General features: G+C 62.8%; 2 protein-coding genes across 2 annotated transcripts; both read left to right on the top strand.

Annotated features, from left to right (window-relative positions):
• Positions 1–590: 590 nt before the first annotated feature.
• Positions 591–13,814, top strand: LOC137318754 (vacuolar protein sorting-associated protein 37C-like; the record flags this gene model as incomplete). The annotated part of the gene is made up of 3 exons (XM_067981409.1): positions 591–761; positions 1,916–2,041; positions 13,643–13,814. Coding segments are annotated over exons 2-3 (292 nt in total), but the record flags the coding sequence as incomplete, so codon positions are not given.
• Positions 8,972–11,599, top strand: LOC137318757 (uncharacterized; the record flags this gene model as incomplete). The annotated part of the gene is made up of 2 exons (XM_067981412.1): positions 8,972–9,067; positions 11,309–11,599. Coding segments are annotated over 2 exons (387 nt in total), but the record flags the coding sequence as incomplete, so codon positions are not given.
• Positions 13,815–17,332: the final 3,518 nt, after the last annotated feature.

Raw genomic sequence — 17,332 nt, 5'->3', positions numbered from 1 at the left:
TCCTCCTGTTCCTGTGTAACAGGCTCGAGGGGCTGAATGGCCTCCTCCTGTTCCTGTGTAACAGGCTCGAGGGGCTGAATGGCCTCCTCCTGTTCCTGTGTAACAGGCTCGAGGGGGGCTGAATGGCCTCCTGATGTTCGATGGGTAAAACAAGTCTTTCCTCATCTCCCCCTCTGGTTCTTTCCCCGATTATCTTCAATCTGCGTCCTCTGGTTCCCGACCCTCCTGCCCACTGGGAAACACTCTCTCCTTATTGACTCTCTCAAAACCCCTCCTGATTTCGAACCCCTCGATTAAATCTCCCCTTAACCTTCTCTGCTCTGAGGAGAACAATTCCCAGTTTCTCCAGTCTCTCCCACATAACTGAGGTCCCTCATCCCTGGGACCATTCTGGTAAATCTCCTCCGAGACCCTGGACATCTGTCCGAAAGCGCAGGGGGCCCAGAATTGGGACACAATGCTCCAGCTGAGGTCTAACCCAGTGTTTTTGTAAAGGTTTAGCACAACTCCCTTGCTTTTGTACTCCGTGCCTCTATTAATAAAGCCTTGCTGCTGTCTCCCGGATGTGAGATTCGGCTCAGTCAGCAAAGGCTGGGAGTGCAGCCCGAGCCTTTCCTGCTCTGTGCACTGTACTTTCGTTTTCTGGAGGTGGTCGTCTTCGAGCAGGTCTCTTAGCGCTGAGGGGGGGTGGTCAGATCATCGCAGGCACCAAGTTGTGTCAGGATGCTGTGACGGAGGGCCCTCCGGATCCCAAACGAGAGGTTTGCCAAATCGGAGTTATTTTTAAACTCGGGCGACAAATTACAGACTTTCTGCTCGAATGCTCTGCTGAATTCTCACTGCCCAGATATATATCGCTCCGAGGAGAGGGACACCCTTGCACCTTTCACGACCTCAGGATGTCCCAAAGCGCCTTCCAGCCAGTCAGATGATGTGGGGCCAATTTGCGCACAGCAAGATCCCACACCGTGATAAAATACCCAGATCATCTGTGTTTGTTTGGCGATGTTGGTCGAGGGATAAATATCGGGGCCCCAGGACCCCGGGGAGAACTCCCCCCTGCTCTTCTTCCAATCGTGGGCCGTGGGATCTTTTACACCCACCCGAGAGGGGCAGACGGGGCCCTCGGTTTAACGTCTCATCCCGAAAGACGGCCCCTCCGACAGTGCGGCGCTCCCTCAGTACCGACCCTCCGACAGTGCGGCGCTCCCTCAGTACTGACCCTCCGACAGTGCGGCGCTCCCTCAGTACCGACCCTCCGACAGTGCGGCGCTCCCTCAGCACCGACCCTCCGACAGTGCGGCGCTCCCTCAGCGCCGACCCTCCGACAGTGCGGCGCTCCCTCGGCGCCGACCCTCCGACAGTGCGGCGCTCCCTCGGCGCCGACCCTCCGACAGTGCGGCGCTCCCTCGGCGCCGACCCTCCGACAGTGCGGCGCTCCCTCGGCGCCGACCCTCCGACAGTGCGGCGCTCCCTCGGCGCCGACCCTCCGACAGTGCGGCGCTCCCTCGGCGCCGACCCTCCGACAGTGCGGCGCTCCCTCGGCACCGACCCTCCGACAGTGCGGCGCTCCCTCGGCACCGACCCTCCGACAGTGCGGCGCTCCCTCAGTACCGCCCCTCCGACAGTGCGGCACTCCCTCAGTACTGACCCTCCGACAGTGCGGCGCTCCCTCAGCACCGACCCTCCGACAGTGCGGCGCTCCCTCAGTACCCGACCCTCCGACAGTGCGGCGCTCCCTCAGCACCGACCCTCCGACAGTGCGGCGCTCCCTCGGCACCGGCCACCGGAGGGAGGAAGCGAGGGGAGAGGGAGAGGGAGTTACCCACTGAGCCATTGCTGAAACCGAATGGCCAGAGGCACACGGCCGGATAAGATTGACTTCTCACAATGCTTCTCCTCCTCCTCCTTGCAGCTCCCGATGGAGACCCTCCAGTCGGTGTCACTGGTGAACAAGCTGAGGGGACTGAGCCAGGAGGGGCTCGAGGAGATACTGAACAGCGCGGAGCAGCAGGAGGCCATGACGTTGGATAGCGAGGAGGTGAGCGGGCGTCTCTGCTTTTTATAAGAGTGCGTTCTCGGGACAGACCATCAGAGATGGGAGCAGGCCGTTCGGCCCCTCGAGCCTGCTCCGCCATGGCTGATCTGATTTTTACCTTAACTCCACTTTCCCCGCCCTTTCCCCATCTCCTTTGACTCCTCGCTGATCAAAAATTGGTCGAGCTCAGCCTTGACATGGATTCAATGACTCGGCCTCCACGGCTTTTCGGGGTAAAGAATTCCAAAGATTCACGACCCTCTGGGGGAAGAAATTCCTCCTCATTTCCGTCTTAAACGGGCGACCCCTTATTCTGAGACTATGCCCCCTAGTTTTAGATTCCCCCATGAGGGGTAACATCCTCTCAGCATCTACCCGATCGCGTCCCCTCAGAATCTTGTACGTTTCAATAAGGTCTCCTCTCGTTCTTCTAAACTCCAATGAGTATCGACCCAACCTGTTCAATCTTTCCTCATGAGACAACCCTTCCATACCTGGAATCAACCTTCTCTGAACTGCCTCCAATGCAAGTATGTCCTTCCTTAAATAAGGGCACCAGAACTGTCCGCAGTATTCCAGGTGTGGTCTCACCAGCACCCTGTACAGTCGGAGCACGGCTTCCCTGCTTTTACACTCCATCCCCCTCGAAATAGAGGCCAGTATTCCGCTTGGCTTCCCGATTACCTGCTGCACCGTCCCCTGGTTGCCCCTTGAGAAGGTGGTGATGGGCTGCCTCCTTCTTGAACCACTGCAATCCCGTGCCATGACGGTTCTCCCTCTGTGACGTTCGGTCCCTGGATTCTGACCCAGCGACCATGAAGGAACACCCGAGAAAGGTCCCAGTTGGGGTGCCGATTGTGCGGGTGTGATTTTAGTGGCCGGGGAGGGTGATTGATGCTGTGAGGTTGGTGTGTGTGTGTGTGTACGTTAGCCAGGACACCGGGGGAGAGCTCTTCTGCGAAATAGTGGCCGTGGGATTGTCCACGTCCGCCCGAGAGGGCAGACGGGGGGGCGGGGCCCCTCTGTTTAACGTCTCGTCCCGAAAGCCGGCCGCCGGCCTGGGATTAAACGCTCAAGCCACTGGAGCGGGGGGCCCGGCCCCTCGACCTTGCGACTCGGAGAGCGAGCGTCCTCCGCGCCGAGCCGCGGCTCAGGACGGTCAGGAGTCGGTGGCTCCTTTCCTGCCCTGCCGAGGTTGTCCCCTTCCGCGACTGCGCTCCGGGAGCTAACGGCGGTGAACGTCGCACCTCGCCCGCCTGGCTGCTGTGCTTTTTGATAACCCCCCCCGCCCCCGCCCCCGCCCCCGCCTCGGTGGGCAGCGTTCGCTCGCCTCCTGGAGCCGGGAGGCCGAGGGTTCGAGCCGCCGCCCTGGATGCTCGAGCACCGACCCCCGGGCGGTGGGCGGGGAGAGCGCTCTCCGAGACGTTAAACCCGCGGCCCCTTTCGACCCCCAGAAGAATTCTCCCCGGAGGCCGGGCCGTCCCTCAGCCGACAAATTAACCCCCACCCCTCCCCCGACCTCCTTCCGGGGATCTTGCTGTGCGCAAAATGGCTGCCGCAGACCCTCCAAAGTAATCCGATGTTTGTGGTTATCATCACACTCCACGGTGGGAGGGTCGGTACTGAGGGAGCGCCGCACTGTCGGAGGGTCAGTACTGAGGGAGCGCCGCACTGTCGGAGGGTCAGTACTGAGGGAGCGCCGCACTGTCGGAGGGTCGGTACTGAGGGAGCGCCGCGCTGTCGGAGGGTCGGTACTGAGGGAGCGCCGCACTGTCGGAGGGTCAGTACTGAGGGAGCGCCGCACTGTCGGAGGGTCGGTACTGAGGGAGCGCCGCACTGTCGGAGGGTCGGTACTGAGGGAGCGCCGCACTGTCGGAGGGTCGGTACTGAGGGAGCGCCGCACTGTCGGAGGGTCGGTACTGAGGGAGCGCTGCACTGTCGGAGGGTCAGTACTGAGGGAGCGCCGCACTGTCGGAGGGTCAGTACTGAGGGAGCGCCGCACTGTCGGAGGGTCAGTACTGAGGGAGCGCTGCACTGTCGGAGGGTCGGTACTGAGGGAGCGCCGCACTGTCGGAGGGTCGGTACCGAGGGAGCGCCGCACTGTCGGAGGGTCAGTACTGAGGGAGCGCCGCACTGTCGGAGGGTCAGTACTGAGGGAGCGCCGCACTGTCGGAGGGTCAGTACTGAGGGAGCGCCGCACTGTCGGAGGGTCAGTACTGAGGGAGCGCCGCACTGTCGGAGGGTCGGTACTGAGGGAGCGCCGCACTGTTGGTCGGTACTGAGGGAGCGCCGCACTGTCGGAGGGTCAGTACTGAGGGAGCCCTGCACTGACGGAGGGTCAGTACTGAGGGAGCGACGCACTGTCGGAGGGTCTGTACTGAGGGAGCGCCGCACTGTCGGAGGGTCAGTACTGAGGGAGCGCCGCACTGTCGGAGGGTCAGTACTGAGGGAGCCCTGCACTGACGGAGGGTCGGTACTGAGGGAGCGCCGCACTGTCGGAGGGTCGGTACTGAGGGAGCGCCGCACTGTCGGAGGGTCGGTACTGAGGGAGCCCTGCACTGTCGGAGGGTCGGTACTGAGGGAGCGCCGCACTGTCGGGGGGTCGGTACTGAGGGAGCCCTGCACTGTCGGAGGGGTCGGTACTGAGGGAGCCCTGCACTGTCGGAGGGTCGGTACTGAGGGAGCGCCGCACTGTCGGAGGGTCGGTACTGAGGGAGGGCCGCACTGTCGGAGGGTCAGTACTGAGGGAGCGCCGCACTGTCGGAGGGTCAGTACTGAGGGAGCGCCGCACTGTCGGAGGGTCGGTACTGAGGGAGCGCCGCACTGTCGGAGGGTCGTACTGAGGGAGCGCCGCACTGTCGAGGGTCGGTACTGAGGGAGCGCCGCACTGTCGGAGGGTCGGTACTGAGGGAGCGCCACACTGTCGGAGGGTCGGTACTGAGGGAGCGCCGCACTGTCGGAGTGTCGGTACTGAGGGAGCGCCGCACTGTCGGAGGGTCGGTACTGAGGGAGCACCGCACTGTCGGAGGGTCAGTACTGAGGGAGCGCCGCACTGTCGGAGGGGTCAGTACTGAGGGAGCGCCGCACTGTCGGAGGGTCGGTACTGAGGGAGCGCCGCACTGTCGGAGGGTCAGTACTGAGGGAGCCCTGCACTGACGGAGGGGTCAGTACTGAGGGAGCGACGCACTGTCGGAGGGTCTGTACTGAGGGAGCGCCGCACTGTCGGAGGGTCAGTACTGAGGGAGCGCCGCACTGTCGGAGGGTCAGTACTGAGGGAGCCCTGCACTGACGGAGGGGTCGGTACTGAGGGAGCGCCGCACTGTCGGAGGGTCGGTACTGAGGGAGCGCCGCACTGTCGGAGGGTCGGTACTGAGGGAGCCCTGCACTGTCGGAGGGTCGGTACTGAGGGAGCGCCGCACTGTCGGGGGGTCGGTACTGAGGGAGCCCTGCACTGTCGGAGGGTCGGTACTGAGGGAGCCCTGCACTGTCGGAGGGTCGGTACTGAGGGAGCGCCGCACTGTCGGAGGGTCGGTACTGAGGGAGGGCCGCACTGTCGGAGGGTCAGTACTGAGGGAGCGCCGCACTGTCGGAGGGTCAGTACTGAGGGAGCGCCGCACTGTCGGAGGGTCGGTACTGAGGGAGCGCCGCACTGTCGGAGGGTCGGTACTGAGGGAGCGCCGCACTGTCGGAGGGTCGGTACTGAGGGAGCGCCGCACTGTCGGAGGGTCGGTACTGAGGGAGCGCCGCACTGTCGGAGGGTCAGTACTGAGGGAGCGCCGCACTGTCGGAGGGTCGGTACTGAGGGAGTGCCGCACTGTCGGAGGGTCAGTACTGAGGGAGCGCCGCACTGTCGGAGGGTCGGTACTGAGGGAGAGCCGCACTGTCGGAGGGTCGGTACTGAGGGAGCGCCGCACTGTCGGAGGGTCGGTACTGAGGGAGCGCCGCACTGTCGGAGGGTCGGTGCTGAGGGAGCGCCGCACTGTCGGAGGGTCGGTGCTGAGGGAGCGCCGCACTGTCGGAGGGTCGGTACTGAGGGAGCGCCGCACTGTCGGAGGGTCGGTACTGAGGGAGCGCCGCACTGTCGGAGGGTCAGTACCGAGGGAGCGCTGTTGAAACGGGAGTTCTTGCCGTTCAGAAAATACTCTGATCAATCTTTCTTCAGTCTATAGTGCGTGGCCTCACACTTCCCCACTCTGAACTCCATCTTGCCCCCCTTTTACCCACTCACCAAATCTATCAACGTCCCCTTGCAACTTTCTGCTCGAATCGACACTACTGACTGTCTGTGTGTTAAACCATTGATTTCTTTTTTAAAAGTCAGACCTTTTAACTTTGGACAAAGAATCTTACGGCACAGGAGGAGGCCGCTCGGCCCATTGTCCCTGTGCCGGCTCTGTGAGCGAGCTCTCCAATTAGTCCCAATCTATCCCCCGTCGCCCTGTAAATTTTCCCCCTTCGAGTATCTCTCCGATTCCCCCTTTTGAAAGTTATTATTGAATCTGCTCCCTCCGCCCTTTCAGGCAGCGAATTTCAGATCATCGCGACTCGCTGCGTAAAAAATCATTCTCCTCATCTCCCCCTCTTTCCCCGATTATCTTCAATCTGCGTCCTCTGGTTCCCGACCCTCCTGCCCACTGGAAACACTCTCTCCTTATTTACTCTCTCAAAACCCCTCCTGATTGTGAACCCCTCGATTAAATCTCCCCTTAACCTTCTCTGCTCTGAGGAGAACAATTCCCAGTTTCTCCAGTCTCTCCACACAACTGAGGTCCCTCATCCCCTGGTCCCATTCTGGGAAATCTCCTCCGCACCCTCTCTGAGACCCTGGACATCCTCCCTAAAGAGTGCGGAGCCCAGAATTGGGGACACAATACTCCAGCTGAGGTCGACCCCAGTGTTTTATAAAGGTTTAGCATCACTCCCTTGCTTGTGTGCTCTGTGCCTCCATTTATAAAGCCCAGGATCCCCACGCCTTTTATAAACAGCATTGAGAGGAACAGAGTCCCCAGTGGGTGGGTGGGTGGGTGGGTGGTGGGGGAGAGCAGAGTTGTGTCAGGGTTCGATCCTGTGCCCTGCGGTTCTCAGTCCCTGCCCCGCAGCCTGTTGACGTCGGGGGGGGCCTTTGAAGGTTAAATCGGCACAGGTCCCCGTCTCCGCCCTGTTTGAAGCACCTCGGGGCCGGTGCAACCGGACGGGAACCAGCAGACTGCATTCTGCAGCTCGTGGTGACAGGCCAGGAGGAATGCCGTTGTCACACTGGCTCGCCGGTGCAGGGCAGGGGACGAGGTCTGCGGGTGGCTGTTCACCCGTCTCGGCAGTGAGTGTCAGAGGGGCTTCTCAACCGTGGGGCCGGTCGTTTGTTCACTCTGTCTCGCTCTGCAGTTCTCCCCTCTCCCTCTCCTCCTCCCCTCTCCCTCTCCCTCTCCCTCTCCTCCTCTCCCCCCCTCTCCCTCTCCTCCTCTCCCCCCCTCTCCCTCTCCTCCTCTCCCCCCCTCTCCCTCTCCTCCTCTCCCCCCCTCTCCCTCTCCTCCTCTCCCCCCCTCTCCCTCTCCTCCTCTCCCCCCCTCTCCCTCTCCTCCTCTCCCCCCCTCTCCCTCTCCTCCTCTCCCCCCCTCTCCCTCTCCTCCTCTCCCCCCCTCTCCCTCTCCTCCTCTCCCCCCCCTCTCCCTCTCCTCCTCTCCCCCCCCCTCTCCTCTCCTCCTCTCCCCCCCCTCTCCCTCTCCTCCTCTCCCCCCCTCACCCTCTCCTCCTCTCCCCCCCTCTCCTCTCCTCCTCTCCCCCCTCTCCCTCTCCTCCTCTCCCCCCCTCTCCCTCTCCTCCTCTCCCCCCCTCTCCCTCTCCTCCTCTCCCCCCCTCTCCCTCTCCTCCTCTCCCCCCCTCTTCCCTCTCCTCCTCTCCCCCCCTCTCCTCTCCTCCTCTCCCCCCCTCTCCCTCTCCTCCTCTCCCCCCCCTCTCCCTCTCCTCCTCTCCCCCCCTCTCCCTCTCCTCCTCTCCCCCCCCTCTCCCTCTCCTCCTCTCCCCCCCTCTCCCTCTCCTCCTCTCCCCCCCCTCTCCCTCTCCTCCTCTCCCCCCCTCTCCCTCTCCTCCTCTCCCCCCCTCTCCCTCTCCTCCTCTCCCCCCCTCTCCCTCTCCTCCTCTCCCCCCCTCTCCCTCTCCTCCTCTCCCCCCCTCTCCCTCTCCTCCTCTCCCCCCTCTCCCTCTCCTCCTCTCCCCCCCTCTCCCTCTCCTCCTCTCCCCCCCCTCTCCCTCTCCTCCTCTCCCCCCCCCTCTCCCTCTCCTCCTCTCCCCCCCTCTTCCCTCTCCTCCTGCTCCCCCCCCTCTCCCTCTCCTCCTCTCCCCCCCTCTCCCTCTCCTCCTCTCCCCCCCTCTCCCTCTCCTCCTCTCCCCCCCTCTCCCTCTCCTCCTCTCCCCCCCTCTCCCTCTCCTCCTCTCCCCCCCTCTCCCTCTCCTCCTCTCCCCCCCTCTCCCTCTCCTCCTCTCCCCCCCTCTCCCTCTCCTCCTCTCCCCCCCTCTCCCTCTCCTCCTCTCCCCCCCTCTCCCTCTCCTCCTCTCCCCCCCCTCTACCTCTCCTCCTCTCCCCCCCTCTACCTCTCCTCCTCTCCCCCCCTCTCCTCCTCTCCCCCCCTCTCCTCCTCTCCCCCCCTCTCCTCCTCTCCCCCCCTCTCCTCCTCTCCCCCCCTCTCCTCCTCTCCCCCCCTCTCCCTCTCCTCCTCTCCCCCCCTCTCCCTCTCCTCCTCTCCCCCCCTCTCCCTCTCCTCCTCTCCCCCCCTCTCCCTCTCCTCCTCTCCCCCCCTCTCCCTCTCCTCCTCTCCCCCCCTCTCCCTCTCCTCCTCTCCCCCCCTCTCCTCCTCTCCCCCCCTCTCCCTCTCCTCCTCTCCCCCCTCTCCCTCTCCTCCTCTCCCCCCCTCTCCCTCTCCTCCTCTCCCCCCCTCTCCCTCTCCTCCTCTCCCCCCCTCTCCCTCTCCTCCTCTCCCCCCCTCTCCCTCTCCTCCTCTCCCCCCCTCTCCCTCTCCTCCTCTCCCCCCCTCTCCCTCTCCTCCTCTCCCCCCCTCGTCCCTCTCCTCCTCTCCCCCCCTCTCCCTCTCCTCCTCTCCCCCCCTCTCCCTCTCCCTCTCCTCCTCCTCCCCCCCTCTCCCTCTCCTCCTCTCCCCCCCTCTCCCTCTCCTCCTCTCCCCCCCTCTCCCTCTCCTCCTCTCCCCCCCTCTCCCTCTCCTCCTCTCCCCCCCTCTCCCTCTCCCCCCCTCTCCCTCTCCTCCTCTCCCCCCCTCTCCCTCTCCTCCTCTCCCCCCCTCTCCCTCTCCTCCTCTCCCCCCCTCTCCCTCTCCTCCTCTCCCCCCCTCTCCCTCTCCTCCTCTCCCCCCCCTCTCCCTCTCCTCCTCTCCCCCCCTCCTCCTCTCCTCCTCTCCCCCCCTCTCCCTCTCCTCCTCTCCCCCCCCCTCTCCCTCTCCTCCTCTCCCCCCCCCTCTCCCTCTCCTCCTCTCCCCCCCCCTCTCCCTCTCCTCCTCTCCCCCCCCCTCTCCCTCTCCTCCTCTCCCCCCCCCTCTCCCTCTCCTCCTCTCCCCCCCCCTCTCCCTCTCCTCCTCTCCCCCCCCCTCTCCCTCTCCTCCTCTCCCCCCCCCCTCTCCCTCTCCTCCTCTCCCCCCCCCTCTCCCTCTCCTCCTCTCCCCCCCCCTCTCCCTCTCCTCCTCTCCCCCCCCCTCTCCCTCTCCTCCTCTCCCCCCCCCTCTCCCTCTCCTCCTCTCCCCCCCCCTCTCCCTCTCCTCCTCTCCCCCCCCCCTCTCCCTCTCCTCCTCTCCCCCCCCCCTCTCCCTCTCCTCCTCTCCCCCCCCCTCTCCCTCTCCTCCTCTCCCCCCCCCTCTCCCTCTCCTCCTCTCCCCCCCCCCCTCCCTCTCCTCCTCTCCCCCCCCTCTCCCTCTCCTCCTCTCCCCCCCCCTCTCCCTCTCCTCCTCTCCCCCCCCCTCTTCCCTCTCCTCCTCTCCCCCCCCTCTCCCTCTCCTCCTCCTCTCCCCCCCCTCCCTCTCCTCCTCTCCCCCCCCTCTCCCTCTCCTCCTCTCCCCCCCCTCTCCCTCTCCTCCTCTCCCCCCCCTCTCCCTCTCCTCCTCTCCTCTCCCTCTCCTCCTCTCCCCCCCTCTCCCCTCCTCTCCCTCTCCTCCTCTCCCCTCCTCTCCCTCTCCTCCTCTCCCCCCCTCTCCCTCTCCTCCTCTCCCCCCCTCTCCCTCTCCTCCTCTCCCCCCCTCTCCCTCTCCTCCTCTCCCCCCCTCTCCCTCTCCTCCTCTCCCCCCCTCTCCCTCTCCTCCTCTCCCCCCCTCTCCCTCTCCTCCTCTCCCCCCCTCTCCCTCTCCTCCTCTCCCCCCCTCTCCCTCTCCTCCTCTCCCCCCCCTCTCCCTCTCCTCCTCTCCCCCCCTCTCCCTCTCCTCCTCTCCCCCCCCTCTCCCTCTCCTCCTCTCCCCCCCTCTCCCTCTCCTCCTCTCCCCCCCTCTCCCTCTCCTCCTCTCCCCCCCTCTCCCTCTCCTCCTCTCCCCCCCTCTCCCTCTCCTCCTCTCCCCCCCTCTCCCTCTCCTCCTCTCCCCCCCTCTCCCTCTCCTCCTCTCCCCCCCTCTCCCTCTCCTCCTCTCCCCCCCTCTCCCTCTCCTCCTCTCCCCCCCTCTCCCTCTCCTCCTCTCCTCTCCCTCTCCCTCTCCTCCTCTCCTCTCCCTCTCCTCCTCTCCTCTCCCTCTCCTCCTCTCCCCCCCCTCTCCCTCCTCTCCTCCTCTCCCCCCCTCTCCCTCTCCTCTCTCCCCCCCCTCTCCCTCTCCTCCTCTCCCCCCCTCTCCCTCTCCTCCTCTCCCCCCCTCTCCCTCTCCTCCTCTCCCCCCCTCTCCCTCTCCTCCTCTCCCCCCCTCTCCCTCTCCTCCTCTCCCCCCCTCTCCCTCTCCTCCTCTCCCCCCCTCTCCCTCTCCTCCTCTCTCCCCCCCTCTCCCTCTCCTCCTCTCCCCCCCTCTCCCTCTCCTCCTCTCCCCCCCTCTCCCTCTCCTCCTCTCCCCCCCTCTCCCTCTCCTCCTCTCTCCCCCCCTCTCCCTCTCCTCCTCTCCCCCCCTCTCCCTCTCCTCCTCTCCCCCCCTCTCCCTCTCCTCCTCTCCCCCCCTCTCCCTCTCCTCCTCTCCCCCCCTCTCCCTCTCCTCCTCTCCCCCCCTCTCCCTCTCCTCCTCTCCCCCCCTCTCCCTCTCCTCCTCTCCCCCCTCTCCCTCTCCTCCTCTCCCCCCCTCTCCCTCTCCTCCTCTCCCCCCCTCTCCCTCTCCTCCTCTCCCCCCCTCTCCCTCTCCTCCTCTCCCCCCCTCTCCCTCTCCTCCTCTCCCCCCCTCTCCCTCTCCTCCTCTCCCCCCCTCTCCCTCTCCTCCTCTCCCCCCCTCTCCCTCTCCTCCTCTCCCCCCCTCTCCCTCTCCTCCTCTCCCCCCCTCTCCCTCTCCTCCTCTCCCCCCCTCTCCCTCTCCTCCTCTCCCCCCCTCTCCCTCTCCTCCTCTCCCCCCCTCTCCCTCTCCTCCTCTCCCCCCCTCTCCCTCTCCTCCTCTCCCCCCCCTCCCTCTCCTCCTCTCCCCCCCTCTCCCTCTCCTCCTCTCCCCCCCTCTCCCTCTCCTCCTCTCCCCCCCTCTCCCTCTCCTCCTCTCCCCCCCTCTCCCTCTCCTCCTCTCCCCCCCTCTCCCTCTCCTCCTCTCCCCCCCCTCTCCCTCTCCTCCTCTCCCCCCCTCTCCCTCTCCTCCTCTCCCCCCCTCTCCCTCTCCTCCTCTCCCCCCCTCTCCCTCTCCTCCTCTCCCCCCCTCTCCCTCTCCTCCTCTCCCCCCCCTCTCCCTCTCCTCCTCTCCCCCCCCTCTCCCTCTCCTCCTCTCCCCCCCCCTCTCCCTCTCCTCCTCTCCCCCCCTCTCCCTCTCCTCCTCTCCCCCCCCCTCTCCTCTCCTCCTCTCCCCCCCTCTCCCTCTCCTCCTCTCCCCCCCCTCTCCCTCTCCTCCTCTCCCCCCCTCTCCCTCTCCTCCTCTCCCCCCCTCTCCCTCTCCTCCTCTCCCCCCCTCTCCCTCTCCTCCTCTCCCCCCCCTCTCCTCTCCTCCTCTCCCCCCCTCTCCCTCTCCTCCTCTCCCCCCCTCTCCCTCTCCTCCTCTCCCCCCCTCTCCCTCTCCTCCTCTCCCCCCCTCTCCCTCTCCTCCTCTCCCCCCCTCTCCCTCTCCTCCTCTCCCCCCCTCTCCCTCTCCTCCTCTCCCCCCCTCTCCCTCTCCTCCTCTCCCCCCCTCTCCCTCTCCTCCTCTCCCCCCCCTCTCCCTCTCCTCCTCTCCCCCCCTCTCCCTCTCCTCCTCTCCCCCCCCCTCTCCCTCTCCTCCTCTCCCCCCCCTCTCCCTCTCCTCCTCTCCCCCCCCCTCTCCCTCTCCTCCTCTCCCCCCCCTCTCCCCTCTCCTCCTCTCCCCCCCCTCTCCCTCTCCTCCTCTCCCCCCCTCTCCCTCTCCTCCTCTCCCCCCCTCTCCCTCTCCTCCTCTCCCCCCCTCTCCCTCTCCTCCTCTCCCCCCCCTCTCCTCTCCTCCTCTCCCCCCCTCTCCCTCTCCTCCTCTCCCCCCCTCTCCCTCTCCTCCTCTCCCCCCCTCTCCCTCTCCTCCTCTCCCCCCCTCTCCCTCTCCTCCTCTCCCCCCCTCTCCCTCTCCTCCTCTCCCCCCCTCTCCCTCTCCTCCTCTCCCCCCCTCTCCCTCTCCTCCTCTCCCCCCCTCTCCCTCTCCTCCTCTCCCCCCCTCTCCCTCTCCTCCTCTCCCCCCCTCTCCCTCTCCTCCTCTCCCCCCCCTCTCCTCTCCTCCCCCCTCCTCTCTCCCCCCTCTCCCTCTCCTCCTCTCCCCCCCTCTCCCTCTCCTCCTCTCCCCCCCTCTCCCTCTCCTCCTCTCCCCCCCTCTCCCTCTCCTCCTCTCCCCCCCCTCTCCCTCTCCTCCTCTCCCCCCCTCTCCCTCTCCTCCTCTCCCCCCCCTCTCCCTCTCCTCCTCTCCCCCCCCTCTCCCTCTCCTCCTCTCCCCCCCCTCTCCCTCTCCTCCTCTCCCCCCCTCTCCCTCTCCTCCTCTCCCCCCCCTCTCCCTCTCCTCCTCTCCCCCCCTCTCCCTCTCCTCCTCTCCCCCCCTCTCCCTCTCCTCCTCTCCCCCCCTCTCCCTCTCCTCCTCTCCCCCCCCTCTCCCTCTCCTCCTCTCCCCCCCTCTCCCTCTCCTCCTCTCCCCCCCCTCTCCCTCTCCTCCTCTCCCCCCCTCTCCCTCTCCTCCTCTCCCCCCTCTCCCTCTCCTCCTCTCCCCCCCCTCTCCTCTCCTCCTCTCCCCCCCTCTCCCTCTCCTCCTCTCCCCCCCTCTCCCTCTCCTCCTCTCCCCCCCTCTCCCTCTCCTCCTCTCCCCCCCTCTCCCTCTCCTCCTCTCCCCCCCTCTCCCTCTCCTCCTCTCCCCCCCTCTCCCTCTCCTCCTCTCCCCCCCTCTCCCTCTCCCTCCTCTCCCCCCCCCCCCCCTCTCCCTCTCCTCCGCGTGCCATCTCTTGGAGATAATTCCCCCGCCAAGGGGCTCTCCGCCGTCTCCCTCCTCGGCCCCGGGGCCGGATCACCCTCTCCGCCTCCTGTTCCCTCAGGTGCAGAACCTCCAGCTGGAACGGGAGATGTTCCTGGCAGCCAACCGCAGCCTGGCCGAGGAGAACCTGGAGCTCCAGCCGCGGCTGGAGGAGAGCAAGGGCCGTCTCCAGGACAAGTACCAACAGCTGCAGAGCCTTTACGACACGGTGCAGGAGCACAAGAGGATGCTTGGTGAGTGGGTGAGGGGGGGCTGCCAAGCGGGCAGCTGTTGAACCTCAGGTCCTGGACCCCGCCCGGGGACTCCGATCGATCCTTCGCACCAGTATTATCATTCCTGTTGTTTGATACTCCGGTTTGAATCCTGGAGTGGGGGGCGTTTGGTCTTAAGCAGGAGTCACGATAAACCGGGTTAGACCCCAGCTGGAGTATTGTGTCTGATTCTGGGCCCCCGCACTCTTTAGGAAGGATGTGCAGGGTCTCTGAGAGGGTGCGGAGGAGATTTCCCAGAATGGTTCCAGGGATGAGGGACCTCAGTTAAACTAGTATAGAACCTTGGTTAGACCACACTCGGAGCACTGTGCGTAGTTCTGGTCTCCATATACCTTGGTTAGACCACACTTGGAGCACTGTGCACAGTTCTGGTCTTCATATACCTTGGTTTGACCACACTTGGAGCACTGTGCGTAGTTCTGGTCTCCATATACCTTGGTTAGACCACACTTGGAGCACTGTGCACAGTTCTGGTCTCCATATGCCTTGGTTAGACCACACTTGGAGCACTGTGCGTAGTTCTGGTCTCCATATACCTTGGTTAGACCACACTTGGAGCACTGTGCACTGTTCTGGTCTCCATATACCTGGGTTAGACCACACTTGGAGCACTGTGCACAGTTCTGGTCTCCATATACCTTGGTTAGACCACACTTGGAGCACTGTGCACAGTTCCGGTCTCCATATACCTGGGTTAGACCACACTTGGAGCACTGTGCACAGTTCTGGTCTCCATATATCTTGGTTAGACCACACTTGGAGCACTGTGCACAGTTCCGGTCTCCATATACCTTGGTTAGACCACACTTGGAGCACTGTGCACAGTTCTGGTCTCCATATACCTTGGTTAGACCACACTTGGAGCACTGTGCACAGTTCTGGTCTCCATATACCTTGGTTAGACCACACTTGGAGCACTGTGCGTAGTTCTGGTCTCCATATACCTTGGTTAGACCACACTCGGAGCACTGTGCGTAGTTCTGGTCTCCATATACCTTGGTTAGACCACACTTGGAGCACTGTGCACAGTTCTGGTCTCCATATACCTTGGTTGGACCACACTTGGAGCACTGTGCACAGTTCTGGTCTCCATATACCTTGGTTAGACCACACTCGGAGCACTGAGCACAGTTCTGGTCTCCATATGCCTTGGTTAGACCACACTCGGGGCACTGTGCACAGTTCTGGTCTCCATATACCTTGGTTAGACCACACTTGGAGCACTGAGCACAGTTCTGGTCTCCATATACCTTGGTTAGACCACACTCGGAGCACTGTGCACAGTTCTGGTCTCCATATACCTTGGTTAGACCACACTTGGAGCACTGAGCACAGTTCTGGTCTCCATATACCTTGGTTAGACCACACTCGGAGCACTGTGCACAGTTCTGGTCTCCATATACCTTGGTTAGACCACACTCGGGGCACTGTGCACAGTTCTGGTCTCCATATACCTTGGTTAGACCACACTTGGAGCACTGAGCACAGTTCTGGTCTCCATATACCTTGGTTAGACCACACTCGGAGCACTGTGCACAGTTCTGGTCTCCATATACCTTGGTTGGACCACACTTGGAGCACTGTGCACAGTTCTGGTCTCCATATACCTTGGTTAGACCACACTTGGAGCACTATGCACAGTTCCGGTCTCCATATACCTGGGTTAGACCACACTTGGAGCACTGTGCACAGTTCCGGTCTCCATATACCTTGGTTAGACCACACTTGGAGCACTGTGCACAGTTCTGGTCTTCATATACCTTGGTTTGACCACACTTGGAGCACTGTGCACAGTTCCGGTCTCCATATACCTTGGTTTGACCACACTTGGAGCACTGTGCACAGTTCTGGTCTCCATATACCTTGGTTAGACCACACTTGGAGCACTGTGCACAGTTCCGGTCTCCATATACCTTGGTTGGACCACACTTGGAGCACTGTGCACAGTTCCGGTCTCCATATACCTTGGTTAGACCACACTTGGAGCACTGTGCACAGTTCTGGTCTCCATATACCTTGGTTGGACCACACTTGGAGCACTGTGCACAGTTCCGGTCTCCATATACCTTGGTTAGACCACACTTGGAGCACTGTGCACAGTTCCGGTCTCCATATACCTTGGTTAGACCACACTTGGAGCACTGTGCACAGTTCTGGTCTCCATATACCTTGGTTAGACCGCACTTGGAGCACTGTGCGCAGTTCTGGTCTCCATATCCCTTGGTTTGACCACACTTGGAGCACTGTGCACAGTTCCGGTCTCCATATACCTTGGTTAGACCACACTTGGAGCACTGTGCACAGTTCTGGTCTCCATATACCTTGGTTGGACCACACTTGGAGCACTGTGCACAGTTCTGGTCTCCATATACCTTGGTTAGACCACACTTGGAGCACTGTGCACAGTTCTGGTCTCCATATACCTTGGTTAGACCACACTTGGAGCACTGTGCACAGTTCTGGTCTCCATATACCTTGGTTAGACCACACTTGGAGCACTGTGCACAGTTCTGGTCTCCATATACCTTGGTTAGATCACATTTGGAGCACTGTGCGCATTTCTGGTCTCCATATACCTTGGTTAGACCACATTTGGAGCACTGTGCACAGTTCTGGTCTCCATATACCTGGGTTAGACCACACTTGGAGCACTGTGCACAGTTCTGGTCTCCATATACCTTGGTTAGATCACATTTGGAGCACTGTGCGCATTTCTGGTCTCCATATACCTTGGTTAGACCACACTTGGAGCACTGTGCACAGTTCTGGTCTCCATATACCTTGGTTAGACCACACTCGGAGCACTATGCACAGTTCTGGTCTCCATATACCTTGGTTAGACCACACTTGGAGCACTGTGCACAGTTCTGGTCTCCATATATCTTGGTTAGACCACACTTGGAGCACTGTGCACAGTTCTGGTCTCCATATTATAAAAAGGATATGGAGGCACTGGAGAAGGTTCAAGAAAGATTCACAAGGATGATACCAGAACTGAGAGGTTTATAACTATCAGGAAAGACTGAACAGGCTGGGGCTCTTTTCTCTAGAAAAGAGAAGACTGAGGGGTGACCTGATCGAGGTCTTTAAGATTATGAAAGGGTTCGATAGGGTAGACGGAGAGAAGATGTCTCCACTTGTGGGGGGAGACCAGAACCAGGGGGCCATAAATATAAGATCATCACCAATAAATCCAATCGGGGAATTCAGGAGAAACTTCTTTCCCCAGAGAGTGGTGAGAATGTGGAACTCGCTCCCACAAGGAGTAGTTGAGGTGAATAGTGGAGATGGATTTAAGGGGAAGCTCGAAAAACACATGAGGGAGAGAGGAATAGAAGGAGATGGTGATAGGGTGAGATGGAGTAGGGAGGGAGGAGGCTCGTGTGGAGCATAAACACCGGGATAGACCACAGTCGGGCCGAATGGCCTGTTTCTGTGCTGTAAATCCTTTGTAAAACAGGAAGGGGCCAACATCTGGA

Source organism: Heptranchias perlo, unplaced genomic scaffold (genome assembly GCF_035084215.1).
Source record: "Heptranchias perlo isolate sHepPer1 unplaced genomic scaffold, sHepPer1.hap1 HAP1_SCAFFOLD_729, whole genome shotgun sequence".
Taxonomy (NCBI): Eukaryota; Metazoa; Chordata; class Chondrichthyes; order Hexanchiformes; family Hexanchidae; genus Heptranchias; species Heptranchias perlo.
This window is presented reverse-complemented; position numbering and strand designations above follow the sequence as displayed.